Source organism: Syngnathoides biaculeatus, chromosome 19, assembly GCF_019802595.1.
Source record: "Syngnathoides biaculeatus isolate LvHL_M chromosome 19, ASM1980259v1, whole genome shotgun sequence".
NCBI lineage: Eukaryota > Metazoa > Chordata > Actinopteri > Syngnathiformes > Syngnathidae > Syngnathoides > Syngnathoides biaculeatus.
The window spans coordinates 7,051,395-7,077,008 of record NC_084658.1 but is presented as its reverse complement, the minus strand read 5'-3'; the positions used below and the strand labels follow the sequence as shown (position 1 = coordinate 7,077,008).

The following is a 25,614-nucleotide window of genomic DNA, read 5'->3' as shown; positions in this document are numbered from 1 at the left end:
GAAATCTTGAACGAAATTGGTAACGTTTGATAGCGCGGTACCTAAGATTGCGAAAGCGAGCTCATTCACAACCTCATCGTAGCAGAAAATAAGGAATGAGAGAATGATGAGGGTGGAGTAGTAGGGTGAGAGTGGGAACTTAAGCGGGTGAAAGATTGGGAGGATGTCCTGTTTGGGTCATGTGCTTCGGAGCAATTTTACTGTGGGAAACTGTGTGTTTTGTGTGAGGTCTGAGTTTAGTGACTTGTGAGAACTGACTTCTTATTAAAGGGTCTGCTGTTCATTCAGGACGGCTGTCAGTGATTTTATTTTCAAGGGGGTGTTTCCTAGAGGGATTCAAACAGACCGTCACTGTTTGTTTGATTGTTCGCAACTGTGAAAAGAAGGAAATAAAATTGAACAATTGAAAAAAAAAAGTTATATTTTCTGGCCACATTTTGAGTATATTTGAATTAATTGGTGAAATGAAATATTGTGACGAACATGACAAACCTTTCTTTTGTTTACATTTTAAACATTACTCCTACCCTTTTCAGTTGTGTGTAATTCATCTTTTGGACCAGTTTTAATACAGTACATCCCTTTAACCTTTAGCCGGATCTAGACGAGATCAAGGGAAAATCTAGCCCGTGGGGAACATCTGGCCCATCCACAATGTCTGATCAGCCTATGAAAACTCTGTATGCTTTTATTTTGATATGCACGTGTTTGAGTGATACAAGCAGTCCAAATTAGTGATTTGGTCGATATAATTAGCAACTATTTCTCAAAGGCTAGAGAGGACGTAAACAATCATCCTCATCTTAGCAACATTCACATTTCCTATATGGTGAAGGGCAGACAAGGATTTTCCCAGATTATGATTTTGGCCACAAAATAATGATTCACTGATACAATCTATTAAGATTCAATACATGAGCTATTTTATACATTCTTTTATTGTGAAGATAATAATACCCTTTTTATGTTGAGCCAATCAGATGGGCATTTGGTAGATACTGAATGGCGTCGCAAGGGCCACAAGATGCATTCGGTTTTCAAGGGGGGAGTGGGGGGGGTGTAGTCATTTGCACATATCTAGAAATGCCCTGCATGCTAAGATGTGTCATGCAAATGCCACGAAAACAGGTATGTATAGAAGTGGCTCCAAAAACATTACGTTGGGATTCAAAGGTTATTTTCTTTCATGAAATCAGTAAAAAGACGAGCAAAGTTCAAGGTTTGCACCTCGAAAGTAAGAAATACAACAACCATCCAATGATATCTAATTTCGTCTTTCACTGTGAAACCCTCCGATGAAGATGAACTATGTAAGCTTCAGAGTTTAGCTCAGCGATAGCTGGTCAAATGTAAATTGAGCTTCACATCAGTTTAATTTGGAAAACAATAAAATGATAGACAACAGAAAACTAGGTATTTGCATTACCATAGACATGTATACATAGATGGCAGATTGAGAGGGCTGTCTCATTGCTTGATGAACTTCATGAAGCAAGACCTGCAAAGTGCACAAAGTTAATGCCTCTCCTCCATGTCACACACACGAATATAATATCATGCAAAACATAATTTTTAAATCTAATTATGATACAGCTTGGCCTTTATATTATTTACAAATATTTACCATCCCAACAGCACTGGCACTTGGAATCATTTATACAAACAAAATCTTCCCATCACATCCCATCAAAATATGTTTTAAGTGAGTACCTTTGCATGACTTGATTTATGACGTGTTTTTAACCCATGTGACGACTTGAATCAACTTCCTTCAACTTTACTGGAGAAAAAAATCAGTATATTACATAATCGCTTTAAGTCAGACGTGTGATCACAAAGAAGTCCCCATCTGTGCCGTAACGCTGCAAAACTCCCGCTCATGAAGAGACTTTGCCCCAAGTTGGTTCTTTGCGGCAGAGCGACTTGAGATGGAAATTGAATGGCACCCTTGTACTTCCCGTGCCGCTTTTGGTCAAAAAGCACCAGGTCAACCCACTTCCCTGTATTCTTCTGTCAACTCTGGGAAAAAGATTGAATATCCTTCCTGCCTCCAAGTGGCTGGTTATGAAGGCCTTGTGGAAAACCATCCTTCAGGGAACCTGCACTGCTAAGTCCCGCCTCTCGTCATCTACGGTCTCTTCAGTGTGCGTTTATAAACACTTAATGTTTTGAATGTTCTGAAACAAAAACAAAAACAAAAAAAACGCACAGCTTCTTTCCTGGAGTTTTAGTGGAATAAATTGTGCTTGTGTGTTAGCTTGTGTTTGTTTTGATAGTAACTGATGATACTGGCATTGTATTGTGCACACGGAGTTTGTGGTTTCCTGCTTTGTCCTCTCAGTCTACTCGTTGCGGATTAAAGCCGCAGAACCAACATCATTGACCATCGGCCGCTGCCAGCGACGACAGTTTATAAGCGATAAGATGTAATCGGCGTCCCTTGGTGTTCTTCTTATTGTTTTGTAGGTTTACACACAAAGCAAACGTGTTATCTATTTAATGTCTGGACGTTTGCATACATCAAAATTGTTGACTTCATAAAAGAATGATGTCTCTGCTTGAATACGTGCACAAATGCCAGAATAAACACTCCCAGAGAACCAATGAGCCAATTGAAGACAATGTGTTTCCAAGAAAAAAAATCCTCTGGAGGATAAAAAAATTCACCCACTCCCAAGTCCAAGAGGTATTGTTCATATAAAAGAACAATTAAGAGCAATAAAGCTAGGATTGTTATACATTTAGAAGTGAAAATCAGTGGCGTCATTGTTTGTCGGCTTCCATTCTATTATAGAACTTTTTGGAAGAGATCCATATTTACGCACCAAAGACCAGGGGCTGGTAATGAAACACACAGATGGCTATAAAAATATATATATATATTTTTTAACTGTAATTACAGTATAACACATATAAAGTTTGAAGATCTTTTGAAACTTTGGAATGATTCTCTGGCACTAAGAGTAAATCTTCCAAAAATTATAGAATCTTCTTCTTCTTTTTCTTTTGGCTTATCCCATTAGGGGTCGGCACAGCGTGTCATCCTTCCATTTAAGCCACTCTCGTGCATCTTCATCTCTAACCCCAACTGCCCTCATGTCCTCCCTCACAACATCCATCAACCTTCTCTTTGGTCTTCCTCTTGCTCTTTTGCCTAGCAGCTCGATCCTCAGCACCCTTTTACCAATATACTCACTCTCTCGCCTCCGGACATGTCCAAACCATCGAAGTCTGCTCTCTCTAACCTTGTCTCCAAAACATCCAACTTTGGCTGGCAACCCTCTCATTCACCCACATATATTCTGTTTTACTTCAGCTAATCTTCATTACTCCTTTCCAATGCGTACCTCCATCTTTCTAATTGTTCCTTAGCCTGCTCCCTGGTTTCACTGCAGATCAAAACATCATCTGCGAACATTATGGTCCAAGGGGATTCCAGTCTAACCTCATCTGTCAGGCTATCCATTACTACCGCAAACAGGAAGGGGCTCAGTGGGGAACCCTGATGCAGTCCCACCTGTACCAAAAATGATGGAATGATATCACCAAATTTAAGCGTCATTTACACATCGTTTCACTGAAAAAAAAAACATTGTTTTGTTCTTATTTCAAGCAGTTTTTCACATGACAATCTCATTTTGTAGCCAGAAAAAAATGAAAGTGTATCAAATTTTAAACTCATGAATGATTTACAACAGCATCGTATTCAAATGAAGGTTTCAGATAAGTCTGGCGTGCACATAATCTAACTGTTGAAAAGTGAAAAAACGAGGCAGAAACATTACACAGAAATGTATGAAGTCTCAGTGTATTAACAGCATTTTACTCTTCAATTTCTGATAAGTTACACTGTTATAAAACAGTCACGAGAGACTCAAAATAGTTGAATCATAGCATTGTCTCATATTTGTTTGTCATTTCCAGTGACGACTGCCCCAAGAGTATCTCCGCAGTGAGTGGAAACTTGCAGAATCCCTTTAAGTCCATCTTTGGGATTCCTTTTCTTCCTTTCATGTATCAATGTTTAAAATGGTGTCCGCTGGGAATCTTTTTTCCCATGAGTTGAAAGAGTTCCATCACCGGATACTATGGCCTTCAGCTAGAGTACAGTGACAAGACAGACAAGAATGTCAAAGGTCACTGGTCTCGGTCTGGCCAGTCAATTCCTCCATCGAAATGCTGAAAACCTAAACAGGTGATATTGTTCAGCACTGGATGTCCACATTTAACTCTAAGGCAAATACAATAAATAGTATGACATTTTTGGAGAATACAGATGAACTTTTTCTTTAATATAAAGCAAAAAACTCAGCTTTTTACAATTGGAAGATAGCCAACTCTCGCTACCAGTTGTCGTTTGTATAAATAGGAGTGGAATGGGAAATGTTCCGAAATGGATTTTCAATGCTAAACCTTTGAAATCTGTAAGTGGCACAGGAGGCCTGAGACAAGACCTCAGTGGCCTTTATGTTTGGGTGGGAGAATATTGTGTCTTTTGTAGTTCTCACCACGACCTGCGACCTGAGCTAGGGACAGATACAAATATAACATTTCGGGTGCTTTCACACAGAGAGTTTGTGTTCTCGGGTTCAAATCAACAAACTACATCTGCTTCATTGTGGTGTGATTCTTAACACATAACTGGCTTTTTTGTGATAGCTTGAAAACTTATCTTGGCCAGCAACTAGGTGAGCATTTTGATTGTCCAACCAAGACATTCTGTTTTCAGTTATGATGCAAACTGCTCATATGCTAAACAGAAAACATATGTTGTATGCCTTTGCATCACTGCTATGTCTTTTAGCATTTTCCAAATTTGAAATTGGATCCCTTTCTTAGCACAACTGAACCGTGCCAGTTTGTTCAGGGCTCGAACCGATTAATTTGCTCAGTGAGTCCGTTCACCCTCGATCAAATAATCGCACCGGCGGGGAAAAATGAACCAGAGTTCTGTGAAAACTGATTACGCGATGCTTGTGTGAAAGCACCCACAATCTTTTGACTTTTGGCTGTTATCTTTAGCCGGTGGTTTGCTGGAACATTTGCAGAACAAACGATCGACCTCCCAAAACCTCCGAACGCTGCTTCATTTTGTACAGTGATGTTCCGATCTTGTCTTTTATTCAGAATCCAGCTCCCCTCTTACATCATGGCATAAAGTCTCGCTGTCCATCTAGGCCAGATTGTCGCTCCTCTTGCTGCACCACACCACCATGGCAATCATAGCCAAGGTGAGGAAAACCGGAATTAGGATGAGGATAGCTAACGTCTTGTCAGAGGGGTCCACCCATATCACCTGCTCCAAAGTGCAGTTGGAGAAAAAGTGCTTGTGTATGCGGATGATGTATCTCTCCACCAGAGGATTGGGCCAGTAGCAATGGACAATGTCGGATTTGGTCTCTGTACAGAGCGTAAAGATGTGGTACTCACTGGGAGAAAAGGAAGCAGAAAGGAAAAGAAATCATCAGTGATTTTGTAGAACGACTGACATTACATTGTGTACATAAACCTGGTTTAAGTTATGACAAATTTAATACAGTACGTACAGTATATTACAGTGAAGAAAATAAGTATTTGAACACCCTGCTATATTGCAAGTTCTCCCACTTAGAAATCTTGGAGGGGTCTGAAATTTTCATCGTAAGTGCATGTCCACTGTGAGAGCGATAATGTAAAAAGGATAATCCAGAAATCAAAATGTATGATTTTTTAAACGATTTATTTTTGTGATACAGCTGCAAATAAATATTTGAACACCTGAGAAAAACAATGTTAATATTTGGTACAGTAGACTTTGTTTGCATAGGTCAAATGTTTCCTGTAGTTGTTCACCAGGTTAGCACACACTACAGGAGGGATTTTGGTCCAGTCCTCCATACAGATCTTCTCTAGATCAGGCAGGTTTCTGGGCTGTTGCTGAGAAACAGAGTTTCAGCTCCCTCCAAAGATTTTCCGTTGGGTTTAGGTCTGGAGACTGGCTAGGCCACGCCAGAACCTTGATATGCTTCTTACGCAGCCATTCCTTGGTTTTCCTGTGCTGTGTGGGTCATTGTCATCTTGAAACACCCAGCCACGACCCATCTACAATGTTCTGACTGAGGGAAAGAGGTTGTTCCCCAAAATCTCACAATACATGGCCGCAGTCATCCTTTCCTTAATACAGTGCATTCATCCTGTCCCATGTGCAGAAAAATACCCCCAAAGCATGATGCTACCACCCCCATGCTTCACAGTAGGGATGGTGTTGTTGGGATGAAACTCATCATTCATCTTCCTGAAAACACGGTAAGTGAAATTATGACCAAAAAGTTCAGTTTTAGTCTCATCTGACCTCAAAACGTTCTCCCATGACTCCTCTGTATCATTCAAATGGTCATTGGCAAACTTAGGACGGGCCTTAACATGTGCTGGTTTAAGCAGGGAAACCTTCTGTGCCATGTACTATTTCAAATCATGATGTCTTAGTGTATTACCAATAGTCTCCTTGGAAACGGTTGTCCCAGGTCGTGTAGTCCTGGGCTGATTCCTTACCTTTCTAAGGACCATTGAGACCCCACGTGGTCAATATCTTGCATGGGGCTCCACTCCGATTGAGATTGACCTTCATGTTTGGCTTCTTCCATTTTCTAATGATTGCTCCAACAGTGGGCCTTTGTTTCACCATGATGAATGGCAATTTCTCTGTAGCCCTTTCCAGCCGTGTGGAGTTGTACAATTTTGTCTCTGGTGTCTTTGGACAGCTCTTTGGTCTTGGGCATGTTAAAAGTTCGAGTCTTACTGATTGTATGGGGTGGACAGGTGTCTTTACGCAGCTAACGACCTCACACAGGTGCATCTGATTCAGGAAAATACACGGAGTGGAGGTCGACTCCTAAAAGTGGAGTAACAGGTCTTTGAGGGTCAGAATTTTAGCTGATTGACAGGTGTTCAAATACTTTTTTGCAGCTGTATCACACAAATAAATTGTTTGAAAAAATCACAAATTGTGATTTCTGGATTTTTATTTTAGATTATCTCTCTCACAGTGGACATGCACCTACGATGAAAATTTCAGACCCCTCCATGATTTGTAAATGGGAGAACTTGCAATATAGCAGGGTGTTCAAATACTTATTTTCTTCACTGTATATAAGAGGTAAACACTTTTCCATCTATTAAGACACAATTTTCTTCTTCTTTCAAGAACCTTTCCAATAAACAACTAATTAAGGCCCTCCAGTGATTTAGTTACTGGTATTGAGCGCATCAGACTTTCAGCAAGTAATCCATCATTGTGACATGGAATGTGTTTCCTTTTACTCCCTTTTTGGCCCACCGGACCTTTTTGTTACGGCGAGTGTTCAGAGAAATTCAGAGACTTCATAAAAGCTTAGAGCTGAACTCTGATAAATCCATTAAAAGTGCCCTAATCCGTCTGTCTAACTCCGAAATGGACAATCCTTCGGGCAGTTTTCTTGCTCAATAGTGAATTTAGCAACACGTATTTCACAGTTGACCCTCAGTGGCTCCACATGTGAGGAGTAAAAGGTCTGCAAATCACAGTGATGACACCATCATTAAAAAAAAAACTTACTGGAAGGCTGCCGGTTAGTGATGAAGTAATCGTATACGATAAACAAAGCAGCCCAGAAAAAGAAGCCATTGTATACGTCCTGGGTGAATTTTCTCAAATATGATGTTAAACATGTGGAAAAGCCATAATATTCGGAGAATAATATTTTGCTAATATTTAACTATCCATCCATTTTTCTAGCCGCTTATCCTCACAAGGGTTGCAGGGAGTACTTTAGCCTATCCCAGCTCTCAACGGCCAGGAGGCGGCGTAGTAGTAGTAATATTGAACTAAATAAATGGAAATGCCATTTTAAAAAGGACCTATCCGTTATTAATAGTTTGTGCCTCACGTTTAATTCATTGCGGTGCTTTCTGGTGTGCAGGACTTGACCACCGGGCAGCCATATAATTAAGCCATGCAGATAAATGAAGAACTGGTTGACTTTGGTGCCTCAGAAATCTGCTGTTAGTCTAGTTGTTTTCTGTAAACCTAAAAGAATATATGCCTATGACTATTGGTATATGTTGTCTGCATGTCTTGCTGCACCATTTTTATCCAAGTATCCCTTCCTTAAAGAGTTACATACACACACTGTTGGATGCTATAAGTTAGTCCACCAATGAGGTTCCCGATTATGTGCCAGCATGAAGCTCGTGAGCTCAAAGGCAAAGTTATGCGCAATTCCTTTATTTTTATTTCTTTATTTCTCATTTTATGTTTAGTTTGACAATATCTGGGAGTGCCATTAAACAGCCTGAAGCGTCTTTCAGCTGCTTGTTTTGAAGTCAATCGAGCTGACCCTATTCAGCAATCACATCCCAACTATTAGCACACAAGCCAAAGCAAAAAAAATGGTCCAACGACAGCTTGTATCTAAAAAAAAAAAAAAAAAAAAAAAAAAAAAAAAACTCATTTGTGGAACACCAAGGATGTGTTAATGGTACAAACTGACTTACACGTATCTTTATGTTTCCAAAAGAACAAGCACTGAAGGGCCAGCACGGCCTCTAATATATGAGCCGTCAAAGCCCATTGCCCCCCCAAGTACCTCATGAATGTGTACCCTCTGACGTCAAGCCGTCACTATTGTTTTGAAGGCGCTTTGCTTAGGCGCTACTAATCAAATCAATTCCGCTGCTTGTAGGAGATGCGTTTTGTGTGCCTGGTGTGTGTTGCATGTAGATGTACGTATATTCGGCGCGACATTGACGAAGGAACCGCACGCCAGCGATAAGAGAAGTGTTTTTCCTCTTGTCCAATCTGAACTCAGCATTGATAAACAAGGTGAAACTTGACCTATTTTAGTTCATGCTGGTGTGTGGAAATGGGAAAAAGGTTTTAGCCTACAGGCTTGGAAGAAAATTTGGAATCGCTTCAAATTTTTATTATATTTGGAGTTTTGCCTTTAGACCTGGAGCTCTACAGACCTGCTCAGCGTAAACTATCTGAAAAAGGTACTTGTAACTATCACCCGTATTCTTGTTTTCTTGATATAAGCCAGTGATGTTAACAGTCTACAACTGTTTAGGGGACCTGTGTCCAACTCAAGGCCGGGGGCCAGATCCGGTCCACCCTGTGATTTTATGTGGCCAGCGAAGGCAAATCATCTGTGTCAATTTCCATGATTTTTGTGGAAATATGTACAAAAATTTCAAACGGCCATGTATCATAAATGATAGCGTTGAGATATTAAGAGCATTTTGGTTTTACCAAACATGAAAAATAAGTTTCTTTCAGCTTGTCCCGTTAGGGGTCACCACAGTGAAACGCTCTTATTTGTTTGGCACAGTTTTTACGCCACATGCCCTTCCTGACGCAACCCCTCTTGGGGAGTGGAGGCCCCAGTGGGATACGAACTCACTACCCCTGGTTTACCAAACCAACGCACTAACCACTGATGAAAAATGGTTGAAAATTGCATTAGACTTTATTTCAGACTCCAAAACAAGTTTGTATATTCGTGTGTAAATTCAAGTTTAATATGGTTTCACAGTGAAAATGATGGAAACAGTAACTACAATGTTGCCCGCGACTAAAATGAGTGTGACACCCCCTGTTTAGGAAGTATATAATAAATAATTAAGATGCATGTTGCCACTTTCAGTGACATTCTTAGATTTAATACAAAAAAAAACCCACAAACGCTTATATAATCTGCTAGTAAAGCTCCAAAGCACTTGACCTGTTTCATGTTTGGCTACGTCACCACGTCGACTAATGCCGAGAGACACTGGTAAGACAATGGAGCACATTACGACGATGTGAAATATTTAGTTTGCTCGTGCTCTGACTCACATCACACATAAAACATGGAATGCATTTAAAGTCGAACCGCTATGGTTGAACAAAGTTCATTCTAGGATGCCGGTCAACCTCAGATGATGAAGTAAAAGCCCCAAAAGAGATCACGTCAATAGAAATCATCTGTTCTCGTAAACTGTTTATCGCATAAAGTAATAGAAAGCTAATTCTTGTACACATTTAATTGTCAAAAGAGTTAAACCTGACAGTGGGTAATACAATCCTGGTTCTGTTTCACAATCAGATAAACACCACAAATAATAAAAAGTTAACTTTTCGTAGTAATGGTCCAACAGGCAAGGTTAGGGTTATCTTTTTAAACAAATGATCATTTAGATGTCTGTTGTAAAATGATTGAAGAATTGTATCTGGCCCTCACGGGTGCCAGACATCTTTGGATTATCTCCAGTCCGGATAAGGCGGCACCGCGGCTCCTTGAGACTTCCTGCTCCCGAAATATGAGGCCTATATGGGCAGCAGATCGATTCAAAAGTCACGAGGAGATAAATGATTGATTCCCATAAATGAAGCATAGAACATGGTGTCTTTCGACATCCCATCCTATCCACACGTCGTAAAACAAGATCAAAACATCCCGACATCATCTGAGCTGTTTGTGGAGCAGCTGCGCTGTGGGGAAGCGGCACACATTTCTCAAATAGAAGAAGCTCTGCAGGGGCCACTGCTTGTTTAAGCACGAGCTTCTTTACTCTCACCGCCCAGATTCCCTTGAGCAACACAATCTCTGTATATTTGCCTTTCTCTCACATCCTCGCCCTGCTGCGAGGGCTTACGTGTAGCCACACCGATTTAGAATTCGAATGTGTCCCCGCATGGGTCGTCGCTCTTGTGACTCAGTATCGCTTCCCCTCTCTAATTGCAAACAAACGTGTCATTTCCCTAAGCAAAGGCATCATTGTTTTAAACTAGAATGATGCAACAGCGTGCTTCCTGCGTGGAGTCTGCTGGATATTAAAAGGAGAAAGTCAGAACAGACTTGGACCATGTTCAGAACTCGCTCACTCCCACGATTGCAGGGGTCAATTTATGGCTTGTTGTAGACAAATCCAAAATTGAGACACATGAATGTGATATATCAATATGACCTCCGCATTCCCAACACATGTCCTGAAAAAAACACGAGCAGATTTTCACAGTTTAAGACAAAAGCAACGTAATTCATCAGTTATCTGGCCTCATCAGTAACGACACATTTACATAGAATGATGACATCTCCAAATGTAAACACCCCCAGAAGTGTTCCAATTTGGAGGTGAACAAAATTTGGGTGAAATACTAAAAACGTGAGGCAAAACTTTCAGCTCACAAAATCGACACGTGTGGGCGCTACATGCATGCACGACCCTGCCACTGCTTCATACAATAGAAAATGTGATTCAGTACAGTTAATGAAAGTATTGGGCTGGGGAGAGTTTAAGCCTGGAACAAATTAGTTTGGTTGGTAGTCAGTTTTGTTTTATTTTTGTATAAAGAAGAGCAACTTTCAAGTCCACCAGCCTCACGAAACAGATTGCAATCAACTTTATGCAAAAGTGTATGCGTTCAAATAATTGTTTCTTGTGCGCATTATCTTTGAAATGCTGTCTTTCTTCGAAACGGATCGAGCCGATGTGCTCCTTCTCATCTTTTTTAGATGTTTCTGAGCATGCCTCAAGTCAAACATCTGTGTTCATGGAGCCGGCGCTGAACGGCCCAAGTTAAAGAGGCTCATTTTGGCACTCAGGCAGAGGTGGCGTGTGAACCGTTGCTCTTTTTCGTACTGGAGTGACTTCGTCCTATTCATCTTGTGATCACGTGATAATTAAAGATTCAAAATCAATAACAATCAGTTCTTTTGTTTCTTCTTCACCCTTTCAGTAGGCAGAGTTCAAAGGTTAGAGGGCAATTAGACCACAATGAAATGACAAAAACACAACCGGTAAAGCAGGTTTTGTAGTACCATTAGAGTAGTATATTGTAGCACAGTGAAACTATAAAAGTATGTATTTTGGGGCATTTGCCAACATGATGGAAAAAAACCAATAATGTGAAATTCAGTCGGTCGCTGAAAGATTTTATCTTAGCAAGGCTGGCGCTGAGGGTAAAATATTCAGCGTGAAACTGCACAGTTTATTTTGAAAATGTGCCTCCAAGCTTAGTCATTAACGCTTATGTCTTTTATGTATTGCAGTTATTTAAATGGATGAACAAATAGAAAGGTTAATGTGTCATTCCGCTTAATCGTTTAACACAACTGCAAAAAAAGAAGATTTAAATAAAATGAAACGTCTGAGAATGTCTGAGAATGGGTACCCAAAACACAACAAAGTTCTTGGTTATAGTCTTGATTTTTTTTAAATAGATTTTGGCGCACAACCTCAAAAATAATTCATAAATAAAACACACAAACTCTCCAGCAAGGCGAACATTTATTTTGATATTCCAATTAAATTAAATGTGACTTCTATCCTAGCTTTTTGGCTTGAAGATTAGTCGGACCTGAAATTTCAAATTCATTTTGTTCACTCACCGTGGGAGGTAAAAAAAAAAAAAAAATATATATATATATATATATATATATATATATATATATATATATATATATATATATATATATATATATATAGATAGATAGATAGATAGATAGATAGATAGATAGATAGATAGATAGATAGATAGATAGATAGATAGATAGATAGATAGATAGATAGATAGATAGATAGATAGATAGATAGATAGATAGATAGATAGATAGATAGATAGATAGATAGATAGATCCATATTATTGTCCTTTTTATTCATACCGATGTTGTTCGAGCTTAAAAGGGGATGCAGGTCCACCATATTGCATGACCAAGTAGCCTAACGGGACGGTTCTATTAAATAAACAAATAAATAAATACATACATAAATAAATACATAAATGAAAATCAGTTTTTTTTTTCTTAAACTGCCGCACCTGTCACAACCCTTGAAAGGTGCAGCCTTAAACGATACTACAAACTGTGATGAATAAAAGGACATGTACTGTGTATTCAATACCTGACAAAGTGAGTTAGGTTACACCAGTACTGAGGCTCTATGTGAGCCATATTCCGCTTGAAGTCTTCACCGCAGACCTCCACTTCCCACTCCAAGCGGGACTCGTTGCAGGCCCGCCTCGGCCGGGGAGAAGTGGGTTCGATGTTAAAGCTCTCAGTCGCTGTGAAGTGATAACAAAACCGTCAAGACATTCCAATTCGAGGCCGCTCCAACCTCGACTGAACGGATGCTCACCTGACAATCCTCCAACCAACCAGACGTTGACTGCAAATAAAAAAAAAATCGGAAATTCATTGTAGGATTCTGGTGTAAAAACACACTTACATGTATTGGCGAATTGCATTTAAGCCAGGAAGAGCTTATTTATTTTTTTCTGGCATGCACATCTGTCTCCCTGACCTTTAACCCCACATATTATCCCTCACATCCCTGGGTCATTACGATCATGCTGCACGCGTCACAGCCTTCGCCGGTGGATCATTGTTCATGTATCACTTTGCAAAGCTGACAAAAAAAACATCACACATTGATTTTTATATTTTAACTGGTAGATTTTGTGACAGAACGTATTCACCACTAGTGCTAGGTGCCCCCCACCAACAAAAAAGCCACATCCACTACCTTGACAAACCTGCAATAGCCCTTTTGCATGACATCCGCCTAAATTCCTGAGAACAGTCTCGTGCGTTACACACTGAGGCATTTCCCCGAAACATGCCAAACATTCCTGCTTGCTGAATTCAGACAGCGATTGGCTGCCTGCTCACACCACAAAGGTTCACTTTCATTGGATTACACTCAAGCGCAATTGTAACAAAGCCCAGTGGAGATCTGAGAAAAAGGGGAACCTCTTCCGCTGTAAAGACAACAGTAAAACATACAATAAATGCGAGCGGTTACAAGTGACAAAAGTCAAAAGAGCACAGGAAAGTCTATTTATTTATTTTAGGTGCTGCACTTCCAAAGCAGAAGATCTGTTTAAAACACCGCCATGGGGTAAACACTATTCGCAGCGAAGTCTGCTAAATTTAGAATTCCCTGTTTGAGGATAAGCACGGAAGGACGCTTGGAGGTCGACTCGCTGGCTGATGAAAGATTTCACCTTATGCATTCATATTTTCCCGTCAACCTTGTTACATGCAATGAAGTCCTCCAATATGAATGGGCGTTGCGACACCTTGAACTAATTTGAAAACCAAAGTTGAGGAGCTCAGAAAACCAAGATGGCAGAAAATGGTTACGTGGCATATTTGAACCCTATGCAGCTATATTGATCTGACACTCTGATTATCTCACCAAAAAAGGTTTACAGATGTTTGATGATAAACATCAGCAAACATTATGTCTCACATACTGAGACATTATCAACTTCCTAGATTTTTTTCACCCCACCCCATTTTTCCTCTAAGCTCCTCACATTCTTTTTCTCACAGGTTCATAATTCGATTCAACTTTGCGGTGGTATTTTAAAACTTGTCGCGCTTCGAAGAAAAGAGACTTTGACCCGATCACTGCCTTTCAGATATGAATTTGAATATCACGCTGGATGCGTGGCGGGCACTCCATAGACCAAACTATTTGTGCACAAGCAATTATTAACTCAATTGTATATTATCGTGGGGGGAAGGAGTCAAATCTGTATTCTTGTCCTTTTCTCTTGACTTAATATACCAAATTGACTGTATTGGCAACTTCATCCTGTTTCAAACAAATAAACTTGGATTTCTGCCATCCAGGCCCCGCAGGCTTTCTCTTGCCTTTAATTGCTACACACAAAAACCCTCATGCGGTCGGGTCCAAAAATAACACATCGTATATAATGTCTTAATATAAATACATGTACATATCGCTCCGACGGCAGCAGTCAGTCTTAACCAGACGTCCCGCAAGCAGTTGTTGATAAGAAAACCACTTAGAAGAGCGCAAAGCTTGTAAAGACAAATTATACACGTAAATATGTTGACGCATATGCTATTTGTTACTTATTGGCCCAACTGCTGCTAAAATGTTTAAAGATAATTCAAGAAATGATAACATTTACATGCAGTAATGTGGAGCAGTTTTAATGAGTGTTGGGGACTGCATTTTCTTTTTTTCTTTTTTTTTATAATTGAATCTTTTTACATCTATTATTTCAATGGATATGAATTATTTTCAAGACAATAATACTTTTTTTTTTAAATTATAAATGACTGGTGAGGCGGCACGATGGAGCAGCCAGTAAATCATTGGCCTCATAGTTCTGAGGACCCGGGTTCAATCCCGGCCCCGCCTGTGTGGAGTTTGCATGTTTTCCCCGTGCCTGTGTGGGTTTTCTCTGGACACTCCAGTTTTCTCCCACATCCCAAAAACATGCAACATTAATTGGACCCTCTAAATTGCCCCTAGGTGTGATTGTGAATGCGACAGCTGTCTGTCTCTATGTGCCCTGAAATTGGCTGGCAACCAGTTTAGGGTGTACCCTGCCTCCTGCCCGTTGACAGCTGGGGTAGGCTCCAGCACTCTCCGCGACCCTCGTGAGGATAAGCGGCAAAAGAAAAGGATGGATGGATGACTGATGACCAGTCCAGTGTTTAACCTCCATCTTGGCTTGAGTGTGTTGGGATAGGCTCGCTTCAACCTTATTGAGAACTAGCACGATACTTAATGAATGGATGAATATTTTTATTATGACTCATTACTTCTCATTAATGCACTTCCGTACATTATAATACATTAGTTTTCTTATTATGAAAGAAATGGGAAAAAAAAAAGGGGGGGGGGCTAGATTGAGCATGTATAGAGTGAAGGCTTTCGTTTTGATCTACTAAAGGACATTCTAAATCTGCTCTACCTGCCGGATGATCCGCCGTTAAAGTTGACAGAACCGGCCCGAGCAGCAGGAAAGCGTGTGCGAGTGATTTGTTTCACCCAGTGAATCATGCCAGCTTGAGACTTCGCTGCACTTTGTCTCACTCACAGTTCAACAAACAGCCAAGTCGAGATTTGGATTGTGAGCGAACGTGCCAGAGGAAAGAATTTGGCTCAGCAGCGGTAAATTATTCCGCGCCGGCCGTTCGGGGACAATGAAACTCTTAGTTGCCGTGTCAAATATAAATGAGACGATTGGCATTCAGTTGGAATCACCGTCGTGATCATTAAAGTGCGCCAGAGCAAGCAGATGGCAGCAAGAGAGAGCTATTCCTGACCACGTCAACTAGTTCCATGAGCGAACGCATCCTAACAAAATGCGATTGTTATCAGATCCCTTTTTTTTCTTCTTCAGTGAAACGCCATAAATCAATTTCAGTTCAGATTTTTGGTGCATGTTATTAGTAAAATGAAATAAAAGGATTAAAAGATGATGTAAAGAAATGAACTTTTGTGTCATTTTTGTACATTGGGACGAGCCAAAAGTGATGTGGTGTCGTATGTTCTCCTGTCTATTTGTGTCTGGGCATGAGTTCTGGCGCAATGTAGCTCGTTGTGAGTATACTCATTCTGGATATGCGTGTTTTACTGTTTGTCCTGTTTGATAAATGGCTGATAGTGCATCACGGAGTTTTGCTCTCAACACCAAAGTCTGGCTCTCAAAACAAAGTCAAAAATAGACCATGCAGTGGTTCATAACTTGAAAAAAAAACACGGGTGGGGGGGCAATGCTCTAAAGTCAATGTAGCACTGTACTAGCATGCAGTTTAAAAGTGTTTTTTTAACATAACATAAACATGGGAGGCAGCATGGTGGAGCAGCTGGAAAAGCGTTGGCCTCACAGTTCTGAGGTCCCAGGTTCAATCCCGGACCCGCCTGTGTGGCCTTTGCGTGTTCTCCCTGTGCCTGCGTGGGTTTCCTCCGGGCATTCCGGTTTCCTCCCACATCTCAAAACCATGCAACATTAATTGCACACTCTAAATTGCCCCTAGGTGTGATTGTGAGTGTGGCTGTTTGTCTCGATGTGCCCTGCGATTGGCTGTCAACCAGTTCAGGGTGCACCCCGCCTCCTGTCCGTTGACAGCTGGGATAGGCTACAGCACTTCCTGTGACACTTGTGAGGATAAGCAGCTAAGAAAATGGATGGATGGATGGATAAACATGGGAGACAAAGACTATCAAAACTGCACAGGAAGTGAGGTGAAGCCGTGCAAGTGCTCAAGAAACAGCAAATTACAAGCCAAACAAACTAAAATGGTAAGCTTTTATTTTGTTGTCATTTAATAATAACTACAACATCAGCAGGATGTAAAATCATCCGCCCCCAGCTCATTTTGGCTGAGAGACTGGGAACACCTTGGGACTGAGCTACAGTCAATCACAGGGCACATAAATACAAACTGCCACAAGACGTGAAGTATTTAGAAGACCAAAAAGTCATGTTTCGGGAATGTAGGAGGAAGCTGGAGTGCCGGGAGAAAAGCCCTGCGAGCGCAGTGAGAGCAGTGCATGAGAACTCCACACAACAGAAGCTCCAGAAGCTCTGGACTATGAGGCAGACCTGCTAAATATTTGGACCATCATGGAGGTTCTGACGCCTCTGCTGGTTGTGACCATGTAGCGCAGCCCATTTTCCATCAGTTCCATCAAGAGACAATTCATCAACAATCAATTCCACCCAGGATGGATGGTTACATGACCGCCTCTTTGTGATATATTCAGCGAGTCAAACGTGAAACTACATTCATAAATTCATCCATTAAAAAGATTACTTTTGGAAAGAGAGGACAGCATGACAAGCAGCCTCTTCATCTGTCAAGGATAGGTTTTGCAATGCTAATAGAATTCACTTTCCAACATCCATTAAGCCCATTAAATAGCCAATTATTAAAACGCACGACTACCTCTAAAATGGGTGGTCTATTAAAAACAACATTAATTCCAGTTCTTTTTCATCTCAAGGATGCAAGACAATCTGTCAGTTCCGCTGTCATCCGACATTTGTTTGCTTCGCAAGAGAAATGAGGGGAGGGAAAAGGAAATGGAAGATGAATTCATATCCTATTTGTTTCCAAACAAAATTGAACCACAGCCAAACAGGTGCTGCCTTTTTTTTTTTTTAATCAGTCTGTCTTATTCTGACACGCCATCACCTTGGAAGATATTGACAAGAGGGGATTGTTTGTTCTATTTTTGCACTATTGCCGCAAAGCATTTCATTGTGGTACCACTTTATAAGGCAATGCAACCACATTCGGAATACTTAAAATGGAGCCCGCACCAGTTGTGGAAAAAGATAATAATAGATAACAATAACAAAAAACAAGAGTGGATGAAAAGAGTAACAGTGTTGACATTTTTTCATCCCAAGTGCTTCAATGAGTATCCTGTAAATTTCCAAATCTTTTGTTAGTTTAAACACAGGGAAAGGAAAAAATTGCTACATGCATCCAAAACAGGATATTAAGTAGTCTGAGTGTGTACTCGTATTTATGCCCAAGGCTGCTTTATCTTCTGTTTTTAATCTAATCAGTTAATTAGGATCGGAAAAGAATACAGACCCTCGCTAGACTTCCGGAACAACAAAAATAATGCACAGTTCCGCAATATTCAGATCATGTATATTGGTAGACACTTATTGCAACCACAACAAAGTGCTTTAACTTTATTTTACAAGCTGCGTCAATGATTACAGACAACATGAGTGTAAACACAACCAATTAAGATAAGACTAATAATAAAGATAAGACTATCAAAATTTGGGTGCAATTAACAAGTATGCACGTGCAGAATTGTCTCTATGCAGGTGTATTGTATTGTATCGGTTTATAATTCATAATGAAAAGTGTAACTCGCCATTTAATACACGTCCCGCTGAGTTTCTATTTTTGAAGCATTGCAGTTTGTGTTTTCGTCTTATACGATGCCAACACCGGCGAGATAAGATTCTCCTTGTGTGAATACATTTCGGTAGTATTCACGAGTACGACTCCTGACTTTCCTCTGTGCTCTTTGAAGATACTTTCCAAGGCCCACTGACCATCTGCAGAGGCACAATAGAGGCGAAGAGATCAATGAAAGCGCAGACCACGGAAGGAAGTGCTTGCTTTCTTTGTAGACCGACGCTGCAAAACGATTTATTTACTTTCTTTCAGATTAGAAGGAAAATAAGGATTAATAGTGATTTTTTTTTTTTTGTAGTGCTTTTCTTCATTAGTCACACTACTGGACAATGTTGAGTCGTCATAACTTAACATAAAACCTACGCAAGCACTGCGAGTACGTGCAAACGGCACACAGGAAGGCCGGAGACGATATTTGAACCCAGGACCCTGGTAGGGAGACACACTGGCCACTAGTCCAGTGTCCTGCCAGGACGAATGTCTTCCTTCCTCATTTGTGATTCCTTCTCTTGGTCCTCGGGGGAATCACAGCTGCTCAAACTAAGCCTGGGGGTCTTCTGTTTGGGGTCAGTGAGGCGAATCGCTGATGGTTGCTTGCTTTTAAAAGAATTCCCTGTGCGGCAGATGTCAGCAAAGGCAGATTTAGAGTTGAATGGATTTCAAAACATGAACTTTGCAGGTCTATCATGCAATGAATTAACATTCAAGATATGCTTTTGTGTTCAATTAGATGTGAGTCTTAAGTATCACTGCATGCAAAATCAGCTGGTAGCCTTCAGGCGATGCTATTATGTAACCACGGAGCTCTTATTTAAATCGTACCAGCATACAGTTTTGGACTGGCAACTGTGATTTGAATCCAAAACCTGTTTGTCGAATATTGATGATCCCGCAAAAGTGATTCGAAAGGAACGCCAACCTCCAGCACTACGAAGTGCCAGCAGCAAACAAACTGCAGAGGTCTGACATGCAAATGCAGCATCTTAAAGCTGTTGTGTAACAGACATACACCATAGGAAGAGGAACATCCCATAATATGCTCATTAGCTCCAACCTCCCTGCTGTCAAGCCATTGCGCTAAGCACCTCATCAACATTCAACTGCGGAAAACCTCAGCGAAAACTTTGTTTTTTGGCATTAGTCTAAGCAAGCTGTTGAGTATAGATAAAGGAACACCAATGACAAAGTGAATTGCCGGTTTCAATGGACTGTGAAATCACAATTGTTTATCGTTCGCGTGGATAATCAAGTGGAACAACAACAAAACACGGGACTTGATTCTGACTCTCTCATCAAAATCCCCATTTACATCAATGACACTTCTCGAATGTACTACTTGAAAACATTTAAGGGCCCAAAATGGACCAGAGCGGCCCAATTCCATCGCCTCAAGCTGTTAACAGACCACTTCAATCTAAGATTGTTGTTTGGTATTACATCACGACAGACATTAATCAGCCACTTTCCCCTCAATGCATCTGACAGTTGCCTTAATAGCAGATGTTCATAAATTATGCTCCTTCCGTTTGTGACATTAAACATCAGTTAAGTTCCTGCTCAAAACCGAGTGACATTAAACATTTCCCCTCAGTACTTATTTAAAGACGCAACATTAATAATCATTGCGACACGTCTTGTTTTGTTAACACATAAAGTCGAGCTGACACAGCCTGAGAGCACGGCTTGCCAGAAAAGTCGAAACACACCACACTCTCCCTGTCCGGAATCTCATCAGCAAACGTAGCAAGAAAACACCAGAAAAATTCTACTGTACCTTTCCTTTACTGACCCAAATGTGCAGAAATGCTTTGTTGTCTGAGTTTGTGTGACATTCGGGGCCTGGTCGGTGAGCAGCTTCTGCCTGAGTGTGCTTATCGTTATGCTGCTCTCATTCAACAAATGGATGAAAAGTGCATCAGTGAATGTCTCTTTTGTCTTGAACTCACATTGTGAACCTAGCCAAGCAGTCTTCCTAATTAAAGTGTACTGATGCGACGCTGCTAAGAGCATTTTTTTTTTCCTCCAATGTAATTTTTTCATGCAATCTTAAATATAATAAATCTCCTGTTTGCCTGATTAGTTTTTGCAAAATCCAGACGGAAAGAACAGACATGATCTCTTTGGAGCAAGGAAGAAATAATTGTTCTCCGTCTGACTGCCGTGAAACCATTTAGCTCTTTTTTTTTTCAGGAGAGGACAGGCAGGTGGTTTTGAATCCACATTCTGCAATGCTGCTTTGGACATTAGAACGATCCGCTGCAGGATAGTAATGAAGAAAAATGGCTCAGATTGTGAATAAATGAGGACCCGGCGGCTCTGTTGAGTTTAAAGTGGTCATTTTAAGAGAGCCAATATAAGAACAGTATATTTAGGGGGAAGCAGCTGCCTTTTTAAAGATAATAAATCATGTCCAGTTTCCCCGGCAAGATTATATTCAGCCAGATAAACACTTTCTGTTCAATAAGGCTTGAAGTCGAACTTCAATTCTTGAAAAAACGGACTTTTTATATGAATTATATTGTGTGGCAAACCTTCTTGGTGATGCAAAAACTCCACATAAAGAAATCGGACCGTTTAACGCCTTGGAGGGTGAACACACGCTTTGCTCTGAAGCAGACATTTGAATATTTTCCTCATTTAGCTTCAGCTTATGAGGTTGTTCCCACAGTATCCCTGGGAGCATTTTTTCTCGTTATAATAGAAAGCTCCCGCCTAGACCATCTTTGGTGATTTCCTGCAAGATTTCCAATCTCCGTTAGATTGTCCAATGTTCTTTTTTTTTTTTTTTTTTTTTTTTTTTTTCAGAAAAGTGTCAATGTTTTCTCTTGGGTCATTTGAACGCAGCCGGCATTTTAGTGGGCCTTTGGCTGCAAACTATCCCCTTGTCAGATCCTCTTTATCCCGATATAAATAGACATCTGACTGGCATCCTTCCACACGGCTCTTTTGCGTTGGACTGCACGGTGGCGCCATTTCCTAAACATTAAGGCCAACATTTGGGTCCATACGGACAGGACTTCACGGGGAAAGTAAAACCAGGCTACTTTTTTGGCCATGCATAGTGAGAGAGAGTGGTGTCAGCGAGACCTCGGTGTCAAACGTTGATACGAGCAGGAAGAGCAAAGAAGACAAAGTTCAAGCCTCTCCTGTTGCATGAAATTTTCACGCCATCCTGAAAGATTAATCATGCTTTTAGAAGGCTCATCACAGCTCAAGAAAATGTTCAGCGTGGTGACATCCGCTGTCAGTAGCCTGTGCAGGACTAACGTAACTATATTATTATTTGAATATTCTCTATTAGTCACATAAAAGAAATGCTATTACAAGATGTTTACAAACAACAGACTTTTTCTATTGCTGTTTTTTATGAGAATTTAATTGGAAACAGAACAACCACAATGTTATGCTTAAAAAAAAGAAAAAAAACACTGTTTAGGTGCTCATGCAAAGCCACAGAGTGTGTCAAGTCCAAGGCGCTGTCCACAAATATGCCAGAAAAGATGATTATAAGGTAAGCAGGAGATTACGTTCATAACTAGATGAGCGATGGAGTCAAAATTGAGACCATCATGATTGGTTATCCGACCAATGGCGGAACAGGTCAGACTTAAAGAGGAGGGGGCTTAGAAGTGTACCTTGGGGACACATTGGGGACAAATGGGTAGTTGTTGATTGAGATGAAATCGCTTTTGTCAGAAAGCCTGATGATTCAGGATGAACCAGGTTGATATTGCAGCAAACTTCCAAATATTCTTATTTGCAAACGCATCTCAATCTCATCTATGCACTCATTTTGCTCACAGGCCAAGGCACTGTTTCTTACAAAAGTACCACACCGTGGTATCCTGGTCACAAGGAACTATATATAAGTGAGGAGAGGAGGTTCTGTCATCTTTCATAATTCCATCTACCCATCCATCGGTCCATCACAAGGAACATAATATCCACCCGCAAATTTACATGTATGGACAACTCAAGGTCTTCATTTAACCTAGCATGCGTGTTTTTGGAATGTGGGATGAAGCCAGAGTACCCAGACAAAATCCAGACAAGCAAAGCTGTCTAGAAAATGGATGTCTAGATGAATATGCAAGCAACACGTAATAAACGTGCGCTGTTAAAACACAAAGAATAGCCACCTGGATATGTTTCTTTCATGTGTCAGTGGCATAGAAGAGGCCCAAGTCATGTCCGCTCGCTGAAAGTAAATGTAGACTTGTTTATTGGCCCGAGCACATGCGTTGAACTCAGCGGGACTCTTTCTTCTCCTGTAACACAGATGGGGACCTTCGACTCGAGCAAACCGCAGGCCTCTGTGTGAAAGTAACCAATCACTCTGACTCAGTGTGATTGTCCTGGGTTGTGTCTCTTAAACAAACTGCTCTCCGACGTTCTTCCTCTCAACAGGGATGCTTGATGAGAGAATCGTCTCGTCCAGACAAGAGTTACTGTGGGGAAAATCCTCACTACATGTACACTATTTAGACCAGAACCAGAGAAAATATAGTAAGAAAAATGTCAATGGTAAGCAATATATCAGAGCACTGCCGTGAGGGCCGCAGCTGTCACATGGCTGAGATCCGTGGAGGGGAGGTCCCAAGTGAAGGCCAAACACAGACCACATCCTCTAATCTCCATGTTAAGTTTTTCAAATCATATATATTTTTTTTCTTGCCCGAGTCCCAATCTCCATCATCAGACAGAAACGACAACCCCGAACAACAATGCTTAAACTGGACAACTTGTGCAACCACTTGTGGAAACGTCAAGTGCGGACATCACATACTGTAATGTCAGTCAGTGGCGGGTAGTGCGGCGCCGACGCTGGCTCCCAGCCTGACAGCGACATAATCAGCTCCTGATAGTCCCACCATGTTAGCGAGTGACTCCCCTCCCCTGGTCTTTATCAACATCAACCAGTTCTGCTCTCCTAATAGCGCCACTGAAACTCCATCCTTTCGCTACACTACACTAAACTGGTGAGAAAGCAGTACATTTCTCAATATTAAGTTCTGAAACTCACTAAAACATCATTGATTGTTACCAAGATGCCAAAAATATTTATACCATGATTTATTTTTGCCCTGTCCTTCACTTCTCCGACTAATCAATTTAGTTCAACATAACTCGCTTAGCTTCTAAGCGTCCTTAGCAATGTCACATCTATTTGCAGGCACATGTTGCTACAAAGGGGGGGGGGGGGGTGACTTGCGCAATGGAAAGAAAAATGAAAAAACAGGAAATGATTTCAAAAAGCAACTGATTATGAGACAAAGTTTACATGGGTCATTTTCGTGGACAGTAATTTCAGCAATAATGGAAAATTACTGTCCCATTGAAACACACTTTTTATTCATGCTGAAGACAAATGTACGCAACGATAAACCCTCTGGTGTATTGCAACAACCTAATGAGGTATTTCTAAAAGAACCATAAAAAGGAAGTCAGAAGACAATCATATGCATTTGTGTTAGTTTTCAAGAAAAAAAAAGCATATTGGGCAACAGGGGAAAAAAATCCTATATATCCCAAAATGTATTAATAATTTTAAGAAAACACCTAACAGGAAATACATTTTGGGTTTTAAAATTGGGAAAATATTACTTTGGAATTTTTTTTACTGAGAAACAATGGTGATATTTCTCTTGATTACAACTGCCCATAGTTCAACTATTCAAAAATAAAAGGTGTCATCTTCAAGACGGAGCGTGACTGCAGACCACCCAGGAAACCGCTCACTGCCACGCCACCCAATTCAAACCAGGTACATAAACTCTTGAGACGCGTCGTTTCCACCACATGAAACGTACTTTCATACATGATTTAATCCTTTTGGGACCAGCTAATGAGCCAGATCCAGAAGGTCCCGCAGGCCCCGATATAGGTCAGCTCTGTCCACTGGGGCATGGCAGGGTGGGTGTCGTCCCCCCCCCTCGGCACAAGTCATGGAGGACTTGCTCGTGGTCCGTTTGCGACTGACTCCCTTCCGGAAGCCTCACTTTTTATACCCGTTCCTCATCATTACTCGCAGTACTTTTATTTTATTGGGAAGAGCGATATTAATAAACTATTTGATCAAGAATCCTGTCAAATGCGTAGAATGAACGGTATCCAGTACAGTTTGGACTGTACTGGATCCGGGTTTTCTCTTGTTTCACTAAAAACTACTCAAAGAGCAACATGAAGCTATGAATGAGCACCATTGATACTACAAATACACAAAATAATACATGTAATAATCATACTAGTTTTGGGTGGAGATCTCCACTACATTATACTTAGAGATGTTTGTAATATTTTGATTATATTCACATGTGAGGGGTTGAAAATATGTACAGCTTGCAGTGTGACATGATGGAGTTGTCTATCAGTACGTGTCATGAGAGGTCATCAGCTGCACTTTTAAAAATGATCAAATTTCACTTTACCCAAAAATCATTCTATTTATTATAAATAACTAAATCTATGCCAGTGACATGCCGCACATTTAAATGCTCTCCTATGGCTGACAGTAGATAGTAGTAGTAAGTACCGCAATGCCTCATGCGAATGTGCAGGTGCACCTGTTGTGTGCTTACATATGTAGAAAAATATTGCATGAAGTTATTTCAAACACTCACCTAAAATCGCCACAGCAAAAAGTTTGAGCACTCCAAGCCAGTTTGTATCCATCCCGCTGGTTGGATCCACTTAGACTCTGAATGAAAGCGCAGCTTCAGCTCAGGAAAAATAGACATTTGAAGCGTACCATTATTGTATCCCTAAAAGACGAGAGCAAGTTCCATCATGATGCCAGGAGACACGCGCGGAAGGATATAATGGGGAGGGGGGGGGTGGCATACAAAAGAAATGAGGATTCCTGTGCGTGATTCCCGTGCGCGCTGGTGATGGTGCGCTAGACTC

General features: G+C 40.8%; 1 protein-coding gene across 2 annotated transcripts; it reads right to left on the bottom strand.

Moving 5' to 3' along the window:
* Positions 1-1,426: 1,426 nt before the first annotated feature.
* LOC133492825 (receptor activity-modifying protein 3-like) lies at positions 1,427-25,614 on the bottom strand. Of its 2 annotated transcripts, none has more exons than XM_061805563.1 (5): positions 25,554-25,614; positions 25,332-25,472; positions 13,133-13,162; positions 12,899-13,058; positions 1,427-5,429 (listed from the first exon to the last, which is right to left on the bottom strand). In XM_061805563.1, the coding sequence occupies exons 2-5, from the start codon at positions 25,381-25,383 to the stop codon at positions 5,174-5,176; spliced, it is 498 nt and encodes a 165-aa protein (XP_061661547.1). In that variant the 5' UTR covers positions 25,384-25,472; positions 25,554-25,614; the 3' UTR covers positions 1,427-5,173. The 2 variants fall into 2 exon arrangements, 1 of the variants encoding a protein (XP_061661547.1); XR_009792757.1 differs by lacking the exon at positions 25,554-25,614 and having other exon boundaries at positions 1,449-1,498; positions 1,711-5,429; positions 25,332-25,544.